At 33.8% G+C, this 15,787-nt stretch overlaps 1 protein-coding gene across 8 annotated transcripts in view; it reads left to right on the plus strand.

Annotated features, from left to right (window-relative positions):
• LOC108736715 (Ca(2+)/calmodulin-responsive adenylate cyclase) overlaps positions 1-15,525 on the plus strand; it is a 103,644-nt gene extending 88,119 nt beyond the window's left edge. For 2 of the 8 annotated variants that reach the window (XM_018469251.2, XM_018469252.2), the window contains 17 exons: positions 240-358; positions 436-547; positions 1,668-1,954; positions 2,774-2,918; positions 4,876-5,061; positions 6,268-6,273; positions 7,046-7,120; positions 8,389-8,574; positions 8,719-8,997; positions 9,065-9,333; positions 9,389-9,629; positions 9,926-10,307; positions 10,374-10,670; positions 10,733-12,506; positions 12,873-13,005; positions 13,206-13,449; positions 13,642-15,525. In XM_018469251.2, coding sequence (XP_018324753.1) covers positions 240-358; positions 436-547; positions 1,668-1,954; positions 2,774-2,918; positions 4,876-5,061; positions 6,268-6,273; positions 7,046-7,120; positions 8,389-8,574; positions 8,719-8,997; positions 9,065-9,333; positions 9,389-9,629; positions 9,926-10,307; positions 10,374-10,670; positions 10,733-12,506; positions 12,873-13,005; positions 13,206-13,449; positions 13,642-13,976 — 5,070 coding nt within the window. In that variant the 3' untranslated portion in view covers positions 13,977-15,525. The remainder of the gene's footprint in view (positions 1-239; positions 359-435; positions 548-1,667; positions 1,955-2,773; positions 2,919-4,875; positions 5,062-6,267; positions 6,274-7,045; positions 7,121-8,388; positions 8,575-8,718; positions 8,998-9,064; positions 9,334-9,388; positions 9,630-9,925; positions 10,308-10,373; positions 10,671-10,732; positions 12,507-12,872; positions 13,006-13,205; positions 13,450-13,641) is intronic. The other 6 variants (XM_018469254.2, XM_025974211.1, XM_025974208.1 and 3 more) reach the window with 6 other exon arrangements.
• Positions 15,526-15,787: the final 262 nt, after the last annotated feature.

Here is a 15,787-nt window from a genome sequence, read left to right on the forward strand (position 1 = left end):
CTCCTCGATCAGTTTTTTGCCAGCAAAGACCAAAAATTTTATGAGCGTGGAATTATGCTACTACCAGAAAGATGGCAAAAGGTGTTGGACCAGAACGGTCAATATATAATTTAATAAAGTATTTGTTAATTATACGAAAACTGTCTTTCATTTCCACAAAAATAAACGAAATGACTTTCCGAACAACCCTATATTATACGGAGGGATGTAACTTATACTAGTATCAAATTTCTTTCCAGGAAAGATTGCTACTATCCGTTCTACCTCAACATGTAGCAATGGAAATGAAAAATGACATAATATCACCCGTTGAGGGACAATTCCATAAAATTTATATTCAAAAGCACGAAAACGTTAGGTAAACATGGCATTATCATAATTCCTACATACATATGTATATTGAGCGGAGGGTAGAATCAATATTGTTTTTTCCAGCATCTTATTTGCCGATATCGTAGGATTTACAGTTCTAGCGTCTCAGTGTACAGCTCAAGAACTCGTCAGGTTGTTGAATGAACTTTTTGGCAGATTTGATCAACTTGCTAACGTAAGTTTTCAATGCTTGGTCGTAACTAGTTTATCATATTTCAATTTTAAAATGAAAAATACCGTTACAATCTAAAAATTACAAAAAATAAACAACCGTCTTTTTATATTATTCATTTCAAATCTTTAATCCTAGCTAATGGTACATTTCTATTCTTATTCGTTTAATGTAATCTGTGACTGAAGTGACCAAAATAATTATTGGCCAATGAGGAAATTTTTTCCTTCTATTTTGTAACAAGTATACATTGGCATAATAAAGTTTAGAAAATACTTCAACAGTTTACTAGCAAAGTTTAGTTTATTTTGCCATCTTCGTCGATTTACTGAATTTTCAGCCACTTCCGTTTAACCGATTACGTTGAAATGTAAACGTATGTATGTAGCATGATGAAAGTACAAAACTGTTAATTGAAATAGAAAAGAACCATTTGCAGAATACATCAGAAGTATAGAAACTAAAAATTAAGGACATTTTGCATATGCTACATCCTAATGCGATTGTAAATACTGTACAAGCTGTATTTTAAATTTTCATTGAAATTAAAAGATTTTGCTTGTTAAATTATTTTTAACGTCTTTGAATGGATTTCAAAAATATTTTAATTTACAGCTGTACTTTTCATCTAATTTATTAATGATCGGAATTACACTGTCAACCGTCCAAGTATGTTAGAAATATAAGTTTTCACACAACAATTTTAGTATAACTCGTAGGGAACTTGGCCGAAAAAGTAATCGAGAAAAACAATCGATATTTCGTTGAACGTTTTGTCATATTATTGTAACTTCTTCAGTACCATCTCGACGAGAACTGTACGGCGTCGTGAAACAATGTTTAGAATAAATTTCATTTTCAGTTTTCAACAGAATCATGGTTTAGTTAAAAAAAAAATAAGGTTTATTTTCAATTGAGCACCATGAATTATTTATTTAGTTTATTTTAAGTTTGATGTGTTTTGATAAACAATAATCTTGTCTTGTCCAGGCTTCAAAAAGTTTACAAAGAAAAGAAGAGTTGAAATGAGTTGCTTAAGAAGCAAGCCTGCAATAATGTGACAAAAAGTTCAACGAAATTTTCATTGCAGAACGAATTAAAATTTTTCCTTTCCGTCAATTAGGATAACCATTGTTTGCGAATTAAGATTCTTGGTGATTGTTACTACTGCGTTTCGGGTCTTCCTGAACCTCGGTCAGATCACGCGCGTTGTTGCGTCGAAATGGGCTTAGACATGATAGATGCCATTGCCAGCGTTGTAGAAGCGACCGATGTACAACTAAACATGAGGGTTGGAATACACTCGGGAAGGGTATTATGCGGTGTTTTAGGGTTGAGAAAGTGGCAGTATGACGTTTGGTCCAACGATGTCACGTTGGCAAACAATATGGAAGCCGGTGGAGAACCAGGGTAAGTGAATTTCTATTTTTGTTGCGAATAGTAATGGGATTTTTGCGAAAACTATAAAACCAAAAAATAAGGTTTCTCGTATTTTTTCTCTTGGCAGATAAAAGTACAAAAAAGTCCAAAATACTTTATGTAGTTGTTTAAAAAGTAAATCGTAGCAAAGGACCTGTGTTTGTTATTTGAGTATTATATATTATTGAAACTTTTTTGTAATTATTAGTTTTTGGAAATCCCATAAAAAAACTGCTTACAGTTATGTACATGAAACGTAATAAATTTTTTTTGAGAAAAAGGAAAAATGAATAATTATTTAAATTCTTGATCTTGTTTAATACACAAACTTTGTACGTAAGCAGTGTAACTTAATTTTGTTAATTTTGTGCAACATTTTCATCCTATAGTTATCAAAGGTTTTTCATAACTATGCAATATTATTTCTAAATTTAAAGGGAAATTGTGATTTTCATTTAGTAAACGAACAATTATTGGGAACTGTTGTTTTTAAAATTTAGGATTGTAAAAGTAAGTAATTTACCTTCCTCTTGATTTTGTTGAAATTTTCGGATGGTAATTAAGGAAATTAAAAAACAAAGGAAGTATATACCGGAAGAATAATACGAAAAAGCGATGTGCTAACATATGTAGGAATGTTCAGCTATTGAAAAACTAAGTGACAACAACACTTTACATTTTCCAATAACACGGTGCGTTCTTTTTTTTTTGCATCAATTTCTCGGTTTTATACAAATCACTACTGATAATTTATCGTAAGTCAACGTTGTCTCATATATTTTGTGGAATGGGCCTTTTCCTTACTTCTAGCCGGGTTCATATAACTCAAGCCACTCTCGATTACCTCGGGGGTGAATATGAAGTTGAACCAGGAATGGGTACTACTCGAAACCAATACTTGAGGGACAACAGTGTAACCACATATTTCATTGTTCCTCCAGCTAGGAGGCGAAAGGTATTATTTCAAAGAAAATGTATTTTACTAATTAATTGTTTTTTTTTCTAATGATCTGGGGCTTCATAAACAGAAGAATGATTGACTTCACCTTTTTTAGTCAAAAATATGAGAGAATAAAATTATTACCTACTTGTACTTAGAAGCCTCTTATGTTTAAGGTAGTTCACTCATAAATATTTTTAATTTTTCCCAGAAACAAGTAGTCATGGGTGAACCACTTTAATATCTGCTGATCAGATAGCAATTTAATTGAACATTTTCTAAATGCGCTCATAGTCAATTTTTGCTTCTTTTTATTGCTGTGTTTTGGGAGGTAATGTTTTATGTTTGTCCGTGATATTTTCCTCATTTCTTAATATTTCCTAGTGTACTTTCTTTTAAAAAGAAAAATAAAGAAACGATCGAATAATAACCTATTGGATCATTTCTTTATTCAGTTATTGTACTTCTGAAAATATATACAATTACTTATCACAGTAAAAATCGATTCTAATGGCTCCATCATTTATAGTCAGTTCTCATATATTTTCTTATACTTTTGGTTGGTTTCGTGTGTTAAGCAATCCAAGTAAAAAACATCATAGAAAACGTTTTCTTTTATTTTACTATAAATATTAGTGATTTTTAGCAATCAACTAAAACTCCAAAGAAATCTCTAACTGTGTTCGTCCTCACATAAATTGCTTAAGATTTTATGCTCTTGTATAAGTTTTTTTTATAGTCATTAAACACTTTTCTAATCACTTCGTTGATATTCAAATAGTTTTTGAACAGCTCATTACAAAAGTGATAAAAATTGCTGGTGTGCAAACGGTATATTAAGCTTGTTCACGAAGTACTTATTAAGGCCTTAATTATAATGAAAGCCCGGGGAAGTCAGTTTTTGTTGGTGTTTGTCCAACACAAAGAAGAAAATGGGTTTACCCTGTCGTTGTTATTTGATCTAAGAGGCAATTAAAGGTTTATGTGGCCTTAGTAGAAGAGGTGTAAATTAATATGAAAGAAAAGAATTAGGAATTTTATTGTCTGCCTATCGGCGTCTTCAGACTGGTGTAAAAATGGCGAAAGGCGAAACATTGTCGCAAATACATTATGCAAAAAAAATTCTAAAAATCGAAACTCAAAACTCTTTTTCAATATATAAAAATAAATCTAAAGGATGTTAAATAAATCCTTTCAGAAATATAAGTTAAATGTGTAATACCATAAAAAACATTTTAGAGAATATTTTTTTAAGAAAGTACATTCGTTCAAAGTTTTGACTTTTGTTACTGAATATTGAAAACGTTTTAAATTTTTTATTGTTTAACTCTTTGGCAATAAACAGTTCATTTTCAGATATTTGAAGAAATCGATTGCCGACATATATGTCGCTGAAAGCGTAGGTACTTTAACAAGTAACAAGAGTCAAAAATAACTGATTCTGTTCTGATTGGGGTCTAAATGTCGTCGTCGGTTAGAGTTGCTTCCCAACGTTTCACCAACACGAGTGCTAGCGAAACGTTAAGAAACAGCTCCAGCCGACGACGGCCTTTAGACTCGAAGGGCAGCATCAGTTCACCTACTGGCCAGGAAAACCTTTACCAATTTGTCAGTGGTGTACATTTTTTGATGTTCTTTAAAAATTTCCGCATGCACCCAACTTACACATTATTGTCAACTAACTTAGGAACTAATAAAATGTAGGTCCACCACCACCTTCCACACTCCAAACTATTTCAAATTTTAATACTTAATTTACTAAATATTAAAGCACAAAACCACTGTCTATCAATTTTCTTAAATGTTACCCCCTTTCTAATCGAAAGAATATAAAGTACTTTCAAGATTTATTATATATTCCGTAATGTTTGCATGTTTAACCATGTTTAATGCAAGTATTATTATCATCCCCTGGTGTGCTAACCCTGTGACTAACCTACCCTCCCCCGGTGTCCCGGCGGATCTCTTCCAGCCTCTGTTGTTCAACACGCTTCAGGTTCGTTCGGCCTTGGGGGCGGCGCAGAGACGGAAGCTGAGCTTTAAAAACGTGTCCAACGTGGTCGTACAATTGCTCCATTCCATAAAGTACTCCATGGAGGTGCCCTTTTCCAACATTGCCATTCAACCCGCTGATCTCAAGAACGCCACCACCAGAAAAGTAAGTGGCAATTACACTTATTTCTTAATTTTATCGAATAACGTTATCAGACATTATTTTTAAAAATATTATTCTTTTTTTATTTTGTCCTACCGAAAGGATTCGATATTTGTAAGTGAAATTACATGTCTGACTGTGGTCCTTTCACATTATGTTTTTTTTTATTGACCAATAGGCTAATTGCTTTCCAAAAATTATTACCTGACATTTTCAGAGTTTAAATTTGAAATTTTTTCCACTAATTGTAATTTTTTTCTGCTGTTTTAAAATAAATATCTGAAAGGCATGGACGACCTAAACCCCGTAACCGTAGGTCTCATATTTTTTGTATTTGCTGCTAGTGCAACATAAGTTGCAATGGCTTCTGATTACAAAAACAATAAATATTTTTGGGTAATTACGCACTCTTTTACTATTTCTTAAACAATTGAATGAATCTAAAAAAAATTATTTGTAACCATGAGCGTAGCTGGAGATTATTCCTAGGGGAGGGGTAGATTTTCAATAGCTGTAAGTTTATATGAGTTTAAAGTGTTTGGTTTCAATCTTTTTAAAACTTTTTGCGGCTATTATGACTCTGTAGGGACTTTTTAGGAATAAATAAGTTTCAGTAGTAATGTTATTTATTTCTGGTCCGTTTTTTCAATATCTATATCATACTAAAGGTATTGTGTCGTGGATGTGCACAAAATAAATTATTAAAATACGGCAAACATGCTCAAATGATTTACCAAAAAACATTTCTAGTAAATAACATCAGTTACAAGAACTTTACAATAACTGTTATGCGTGGGGCCCAAGTTTTATTTCCAGCCGATGCATTACCTTTTTTTTTTAATTTATATTTTGTAAAATAACATAACGCCACACCCTATTTTCTGTGGTTATTAAAACACATGACATATGAGACCTGTACCTAAAGGGACAAAATGATCCCATAACGACCAGCCCCTGGCATTTATCTTATATGTACGTATGTATAACGTATATGCATAGTAAGGCTAACAAGGAAGTAGAATTTGGTATAATTAGTTTAAACTGGTGAAGGTATTTAATACATAACAAATAGAGTTGTTACACAGTTTTTAATTAAAACTTATTGAACCAAAATACGGTCTATTATATGTATGTACTAACAATTAATCATAATATCAGAAATTAATCTTGCACTTGGGTGTTGTGACTGCATGATCGTTTGAATTTTAGGATGCGGTAAGTGTATTCTGCCACTTCGGTATTGTAAGTAGTCAAGATTGTACTTCTTAGGGTAAGTGCAAAAAATGAATTAAATAATGGCACAATTTAATTTAGTTATTAGTTTTTTTTTGTTTCTTTTTTTTACGAATTTGTGTCTTTTTTGTGACTTTGCACATTGCAAAAAGTAGTTAGAAACTTTTTTCTGTAACTCTTTCTTCTTTCTATACGTTCGTATTTAATCGTTTGTGTTGTGTCATTCAGTAAATTGCTAAACACTTTAATGTCACAAAAGAAAAGAAATTGGTAAAAACAAGTAAAGAAATAAGTGAGTCAGTTTAGGTCCGCTGAAGCAAAAGTAGTTTATGCTGAAGTAGGGTTTGGATTGTAACATTTCGATGTAAATCATTTTGGATTAGGCCAAACTGAATTATCGAATAAACTAGTTTTGCCTAGGCCTCGGCCAAACTAGGCAAAACTAATTTATCCTGATAACCTAAAGTCGGGTTTGAGTAGTTTTTGTAAACATATAGATTCATAAACGTTAATGCATATTATAGAAAAGTAGATAAAACTCAACCCATTTCCCCATCCACGTTGAGTGTGGTGTTTGAGCCCACTTACAAATGGATGAAAATGTATTAGTAGTTTCAGTTAAATTTTGCTTGCATATTTTTTTTTAGCGTAGCTTATCCAACATTTGATAAAAGCGTTTAAATCGAAGCATGGTATTAACCTTTGTAACGTATTAAGCGGTGGTGTTGTGTATAGTTGGTGTTGTGGCTTGTAGGTGCTAGATCTTCAGAGGATCCTACACGCAGAAATACCACCAAGCGGAGTGACTTCGGTCACAGAAGAAGCTAAAGTGAGTTGACTGCTAAAACCACGGATTATTTTACTTTTATTACTATTACTTTTTCTAATAAATTCTGTTCGTCGTAACACTGAGTTTGTGATATTTGTTTGCACTGCTTTTATTAAGACTAACAAGCAACTGGTTTTACTCACCATTCTGCATTATGTTCTTACTAAAGAACGGTTTGTATGCAACACCTACTTTAGGACAGAGTCGGGCAAACATTGACTTCGTAGGAGATTCCTGAGATTAGTTTGGGTCACTCTGTACCCTTCAATGAGTACGAGAGAGTAAGCAATAATAACCCATATTGCTTTCTCTTTTTCTTATCCCTTCCACTCCCATGGGAAGCCCCTTCTTCCCGTAGACAAACAAGCCCCTCTCGTAACTTAAATAGTATCTAAGTAAATTTTCTAATAATCGTCCCGCGGCTCAGGGATAGCGTACCGGACTACGGTTTCAATGCCATTGGGTTCAGCTATGGAAAGGGGACTTACCTACGAAATGTAAGGGATAAGAAAAGGAAAGAACCATGTCACTCATACTCGCAGGAGCAATGGGGAGCTCCTTGGCTATACCTGAGGAAAGCTCGAAAGTTAAGAGAACCAAGTTTGCCCGGCTCTTATTTAGGAAACTGCCGATCTTATGTTTTAAAATTACAGCTACAATGTTATTTCTTTTAGTCATAATGAATGAAAAATTTCTACATTATTTAATACTATTCATCGAATGATTTAATATTTAATTCACTTTATTCTATTTTTAATAACTTTTACTTTACGGTTTTAGTGGTGTACTATTATGGTTGAATTAATTTATTTTATTTTCATTACTTTCAATGTATTATTAGTAATTCTGCAATAAGTAAAACAGTTCCCTCAGGTATTTTTTTATATACAAAATCGATACCTACACACTTTCAGAGTTTTTTAACGTTAATAATCTCAATAAAAGAGTTGCAGATATTACTAGTCGTATTGCTTTATACTTGCTTCATTTACTTCTCGCCCAGTAAAAAGTCCGAATGAATTTGCGAAACAGTTTATTTTGCAACAAGAAGCTGCCAGTGTTTTGCACAATTATTACGTCAGTATAAAATCATAGCTGGACATGAAGATTTGTTTGCCATGCTACCTGTTTATGTGGTAGACACTGTTTGCTACTACTATTATTCTTCTTTTAGCAGTTTTAATTTTTTATTTGATGAATGTACCTACTTTTACACAAGACCTGTCTTTCATTTATTGCATTTTGTAACTGGCTTGTGTATATTTTAGAACAAAGTTACCGAGAAGTTTAAGAGACCCTTCAAGAAACGACACTCCAGCGTGTACCACCAACCTTCGAGTAGAGTTAATAAGTATTTAGCTCAAGCAATAGATGCTAGAAGCGTCGATAGAGAAAAGTCGACCCACGTTAGCCTTATAACATTATGTTTTAAAGATAAGGACAAGGAAGTACGGGTGAGTTTATAATTTTAATGCTTTTGACTTACAGAATCAGAGCAAAAGTTCTTACAAAAATGACAAAGTGTACTCGAACTTTGAAAAATATCAAAACGAATAGAAGCTAATTTTATATTTTACTAAAAGCTCACTTATTTTCAGTATCATGATGAACTGGATGTAGGATTTAGTTCATCCTTGGCATGCTCATTGGCTCTTTTAGTGCTTCTCGGAGCCTTACAAGCAGTGGTTCTTCCCAGGACTATTATTTTGTTGCTCTTATTTCTTACTGCTTTCGTTTGGATTTCCGTCGTTTTAATGCTGTTGCTTGCTGTAAGATTGAGGTGGATTTTGTGGGACATATCCCACAGTTTTGTTCTACGACTTGCCATCACCGTTTTTACTATTGTTCTCATCTATACCGTTGCGCAGGTTAACGTGGTACGTTCAGAATTATATATTTTGGAGAAAAATTCAAATTTCACATCTTACACTTTTTTTTTTCTAGTTTACCTGTAGATCAGATACAACGTGTATTGCAAGAACTACAACAAATGTTACATTAGATGATAGTCCTACCGAGAAGGATCATAGGGCTTGTCCTTTGCCTCATTACATTGTAATCTCATGTGCCCTTAGTTACCTGGCTGTCGCCTTATTTTTACGTCTTCCAATTTTGTTAAAAGCGTCACTCTTGGTCATAATGTCCACTGTTTATATCCTTCTCATTGAGCTTTCGCATATCGACTTATTTTTGTGTTACGATCTCCGAGTCAAGTGAGCAATTTAATATTTGAAATATGAAAATATGGTATGATATTTATATTTTTAGTTCTGTAATACCAGCTCACGTTTTAAGTGTGGTTGAAGTTTTGATGTTCGTCCTGGCAGTTTTATTACATGGGCGTCAAGTAGAATGGACTGTACGTCTCGATTTTTTGTGGCAAGTACAAGCTAATGAAGAAAAACGAGAAATGGACGCTTTACAACATTCTAACAAACGAATACTTTTTAATTTACTACCAGCCCATGTAGCTATGCATTTTCTTGATAATCAATTTAGAAGTAATATGGTAAGTATTCAAACGCAGCTAACATAAATTGCACGTTCATTTTTGTCGCAAAAGTTGCACTTCTTTGTGTTTTCTTTCGTCAGCTCCATTCATTCATAACATTCATTTACAAAGTTATATATCTCATTAATTTTTATTTGTACGAATTCGTTTTTGAATGTTCATTGATTGAATTTAAAGAAAATATTCTACTTCTTTTAATAATTTCTTTTTATATATATGTTGTGCACAGATAGACGTTTGGTGTTCATATATTATTCAAAATCACATCTTCATTCGATCATAATTTATTACAGAATACGTTGTCACAGGAACTCTACCATCAGAGTTACTCAAGAGTCGGTGTAGTTTTCGCATCGATAACCAATTTCCACGAATTTTATACAGAACTCGATGGCAACAACCAGGGTGTCGAATGCTTAAGACTTCTTAACGAAATAATCGCTGATTTCGACGAACTTTTAGGGGAGGAAAGGTTCAAAGCAATAGATAAAATTAAAACTGTAGGTTCTACGTACATGGCTGCTGTTGGATTAATGCCAGATCAGAGAATATTGGAAGATGATGAAGCTACAGCTGGCCTGTACCTCAGCATTCTTGTGGAGTTTGTTTTTGCCATGAGGGAAAAACTGCTTTGTATAAATGAAAACTCTTATAATAACTTCATGCTTAGAGTTGGTGAGTGGCATATTATTCTTTAACGTCATATCTTTTTTTTAATTGGCGCTCGTTTTAATTTTTTAGGAATAAACATCGGACCAGTGGTAGCAGGTGTAATAGGAGCACGTAAACCTCAGTATGATATTTGGGGAAATACAGTAAACGTTGCAAGTAGAATGGATTCAACAGGTCTCCCAAACCACACCCAGGTCACTGAAGAGGTTTACCAAGTTCTCAAAACGTACCCTTACGAGTTTCAGTGTCGTGGAAAGGTTAAAGTCAAAGGAAAGGGTGACATGACCACTTACTTTCTCACTGACAGAAAGCAACCAGGAACTATCAGGGTCGATGATCTACACAACATGAAGCAAGGAAATTTGGGTAAATTTTAAATAACAACAATTACATTAAAGTCTGTTCTATTTTTCTAATTTTTTTTTTAGCTTCAAATAATTTATATGGTGGAGTGGCTACACCCTTGGCATTGCTACATCATAGTGAAATGAACGGTCGTGCGAAAATTCATAATTCTTTCCAACAAAAATGTTCAACATCCAGGGAAGAAAACTATAATGGCACCCGTAACGCAATACGTTTGTTACCAGTACGAGATAGAAATAAAGACAACAAGATAAACGAAAGCGAACCCTTGTTGTCTTCATTTTGCTTCCAGCCAAATAATCGTAATGATAAACCGTTCAATACTGATATAGGTAATCCACAAGGGCCTCCATTGCCTCGTCATAAAAATTATCAACCAGTTCCCAACTTTCATGTCAAAGATATGAAATATATCCCTCCCTGGTCACGAAGTCCTGCTCCTCCACCTGAAATAAAACCGTACTTAAAGCCATTACCCCGTCCTCCTGGAAAAGAATCTCCGAACAGACATCACAGACGCCATAATTTCCCTGCGGCTCCAACGCAAAATTCTAACAATTCAAAACCGATAGAGTACAGTCCGGAACTTATAAGAACCAGACTGCAAAACAGACAAAGCCCTATAAATAGCAGACAAAGTCCTCTTCATGCGAGACGAAGCCCTCACCATAATAGGCACAGTCCATTGCAAAGGCACTATTCAGACGAAAGCTTGGGAGGGTTGTATGGATCAACTGCACCTCAACGCATTCATTCATCAGTAGATGAAATCAGTTCACTTAACCATTCTCCAAGTATAAGCAGTTCAGACGAAAGCTACAGTAGAACAACAGACGCAGACGTGTCACCTTGCGTTTCCCCGACTCCTGCTGCAGAGCCTCACCAATTTTTATTCCCTTCAGATATTCAGGTGAACCCTTGCTCGTCTCCCGAAGCATCTCCTCGTGCTTCCCTTGATTATATACCGCCAAACTGTTGTCTACGAAATTCTAACGAAAGAGGCAATGGTAATAACAATAAGAAGCATAACAATTTACCACCGAACGCGGTCATAGCACTAGCGGCAAACACGAACACTATAGAGTCGTCAGTGGTAACAAGCCCTCCTGTACTTGACGGCGAAGAGAGTGGAAGGGGAGAAAGTTGTGCTAGTTTTGAGTTTGTTACTCGCAATAGACAAAAAATTAGCAATTATCCATTACTAAAAGCTGAAAGTACCAATGGAGCTAATATAAAAAGGCCCGAAAGACATCCACGCACAAGGAATGATAGTGATTCGATTATTGAATGCCATAGAAACAACGTCAATTGTAAACGATCGCCCAGCTTCAAAGGAATGGATGATATCAAAAAGATCCTCAGAGACAAGGAAAACAGAAGTAGCAGCGAACGATCCAAGAAGGATGGCTTTAGTCAAACCGACAAAAAAGATATGAAAAGAATGCACACTTCTCCCGATCAGCCTAGTAGTAATGGTAAAATAAGCAACACAAACGGAAGTTCAGAGGGTACGGGTCATTATGAAAAAGAGATACAGAAAATCCTAGAAGATCAAAACCTTCTCCAAAACATCCCACCGAAGACTGAGCTGACGCAGCAAAACAAAGAGCTACCATTCGAGTCATTCGGAAGGTACGCTTCTAATAATAACCATCAGGTCGGTCTGGCGGCAATTCAGGCTTTGGCACTGGGGTTGCGAGTGAACCCCACTGGCAGCGTCACCCTGCAATGCATGTCTTCACCGCGGGCAAGTAGCAAGGAGGCCTCTTTGAAGAGAGTTAACTCGCCTGGCCCAAGCGAGAGTCATAAGCAACAAAAAATTTCACCCATGGACAGGTACACGCTTAAAAGAATAGTTTGTAGTGGGGCAAAAGACAAAAGCTTTGGCAGTCGACGTAGAAACAGTAAGAGATCAAAGTGTCCAAAAATTCACTTTAGTACCTACACAAATATTATATTTGATTTAATTAGAAACAACAATACAAAACGGAAAAAGTGATATTTACGATTCTTTGAGCTCTTAAGTAATTTATAGCTAACCATCTCCATGCTGCTTGCTCTCTATGCTTTTTTCATGAAAAAGCTTTTGCAGGAAATACTAATAAAAATCTGTTTTATATGAAAATTGCAATTACAATTCTAAAACATACATGACTACTTCTTCTTGTAATTTTTATTTTTTGATTTCATTATCACTTCTAGAAGTCCTAAAATTGAACGTGAACCTGAAAACGACTGTGATATGCTTGAATACCAATATAATAGGGACGATGACGATACAGACTTGGAAAGTTTTGAAAGAGACGAGAGGCAAATAGAGGAAGAAATTGCTAAGGTAAATTTTAAATATTTCACCATTTGCAGATTAATTACAAATAAAACTTTTTACATGCAGCCAAAATTAAGGAATATGGTAATTAATTAATTAATTATCGTTTTTAAATGAAAATGTTTTATATTATTGCATGACCAAAACAGTAGTAAATGTTTACAAAAATATCCAGTTTTTTAATCTAAATTGTTCCTTTACATTAGGAAAATGAAATGAAGAGCTTACTGGAAAGAAAAGAGGAGGAAGAACTAGAAACGTGTAGAAGCAACATTGGTATTAAAAACCAAACACAGGCAGAAGGAAGTCAGTCCGAATGGAGCGAAGATGAAGATGGCGGTGTTTCTGAGCTCCTTCTTAACGATCGAGAGTCAACAGGGTATACGACAGATGATCCTGCACTTGAAAATATTTCAATGATACATGAAGCAGGGCTTACAGACGCAGAAGGTAAAAATAGCACGTTCAGCAACGTCTCTTTTTTCCCAAGCATATGTATTTTCCCATTTTCAATGCCCATTCCATGCTAATTGTATTTTATTCTTTTTTTTCTGTAATTATTTTATTTATTTATTTCTTACTCTTAATTTTTTCTTCTTTCTTTTCGTGGAAAAGTCTGTAATTGTGTATTTTTTTTTTCAGGTGCTCTAAGTGATGTTAACTCGGCGTATAACGACCACAATCATGAAGGTGATCTGGACGATAACACGAGCATGTCATCCCGCGCTTCCTCCCGGATTCTGGACTCTGATGCCATGATGTCGTTGGATTCACTAAGCGCTCTTTACGATTCCGAGTACGATAACTGTTACAGAACGGATGAAGACCTCGGACCCCTTCCTGACCTTGATCGTATTAATTATTTCTCTGTACCGACTGATAACGTTCATTTGGCAAACATTAGGTCAATGAGTGAAAGCATCACAAGGAACTTTGGACAACCTCGCAGTGAAACTGATCCAGATAGTGATGTTTAAAGACATTTGATATAGCGGTTTGCTGTTTTTTTTATTAGTGCTGAAATGAAATGAAACTTTCGTTGTAAGGAAGTTTCTTTAGAATAAGTATTAAGGTTGTTTTAGACGAATTAATTCTCCCTATACGTTTTATACATAATGAAATTGGTTCTTCCCAATTTTTGGTTTTGATAACAGATGCGATTCTTAGTTGTAATTTTTCTTTTTAAAGTCGATTATTAGAAAATGCGAAACATCACAGGTATCGAGTACTTTTTAGTATGTACCCCCATGGAAAATGAATATGCTTCATAATGGGTATATCTGCCTCCAAATGTATCGTATTTTTAATTACTATTAATCATTAATACTAATACCGATATATTGCAGGCTTGGCTGGATATTTTTCTCGTTATTCGTTTCCTATACGTAACGTTTTTTTATTTTTATTTTTCTGATAATTTTTAATGCGTGAAAGGTGGATAGCTTTCTCAAAATTATAAAAATAAATCTTAATTGATATTAGCAGCTATCGTGCCTCATAATTCGTATATTATAACTCATGTATTGTATGTAGGGGCTATTCACAACTTTCGTAAAGAAAAAAGTGATTTAAGTGATATAGTTTTAACGTTTTTTTTATATATGAAACGGTGCAAATCATTTTGAGGAGTAAACCAAGAAGGGCGTGTTTTAACATTTTTTTAAGAGTATTTTTTTAGTGGCGAAAAAGCAGGCAGCTCTCTTTTGATATTAACATTTTGTAATACATATTTTGCAAATTTAGTGATGCAAAATTTGTAATTTACTTTTGCAGGGTGGTTATTTTTTAACGGAACATTTCAGTAACAATGGATTTCTAATGGAACTTTTCTAACAGACTATTCTTAATTATTAAATAAAAAATCCTACATCCTATCCACTCTTGCAGTTAACCCATGGATTCCATTGATAAATAATCACCTTATTCATTGCATTTTACTTTTATTGACTAAAATTATTTATTCGTAGCACATAGATAACAGATTAAAAACCCAAATTTCAATTGTACTTTTTAGAAATAAATAAAAGTTAACTTTGCATCACTGAAGTAGAACCAAAGAATTATTTGTTTTTCTTATTGAATCATCATACTGTTCTTTTTTGATATATGTGTGTGTATATTAATTTTATTAAGTGTATGTGCAATCCAAAAGTGCAGTAAAAAGAAATTCCTGTGTCCTTATACTGTATGATATAGTTATTATCGTTTTAATTATCCTGTTGTAGTAGATGTTTACATTGTAGTAGAATTATCAACATTTCGATGTCTCTTGTTGCAGTTATTGCACCTTAAGTGTACTTTATTGGATTTTGACTTTGTCGAAAAAATACAGCAGCAATTATTTAACGTTGATTACCTGTTTAATTTATTGTATTATTTAACAAAAGAAGTTCTGTACTTAACGAGTGTTTTTTTGTGTATATTTGACTCGTTTCAATAAAATTAATGTCTGCTGTTACATAAGTGCATTGTAAATAAAACCAATCGTGCAATATGTTAATTTCAACTAATTCGCACTTAAAAAAAGATTTTGTTTTATTTTTTTATTTCGCCGAAAATTTCTTGTAATACGATTATATTGTATTGGAAGGTAATTTATTTTGTACATATGAAGATTTTAAGTAAAACATTTGCTATTAATTGAGTTTTATTTTTATTAGTTTTGTAATTCAGCTAATATCAGGAGAGTTTTTAAACTGATAAAGTGCAGAAACTTTGTTTTTGAGACAATACTCAACCTTAAAGTGAAGAAAATAGTGCAAAAAGGGAAGTGGTAAGTATTTATATT

This window comes from Agrilus planipennis, unplaced genomic scaffold (genome assembly GCF_000699045.2).
Source record: "Agrilus planipennis isolate EAB-ADULT unplaced genomic scaffold, Apla_2.0 scaffold119, whole genome shotgun sequence".
In the NCBI taxonomy this organism is placed as follows: Eukaryota; Metazoa; Arthropoda; class Insecta; order Coleoptera; family Buprestidae; genus Agrilus; species Agrilus planipennis.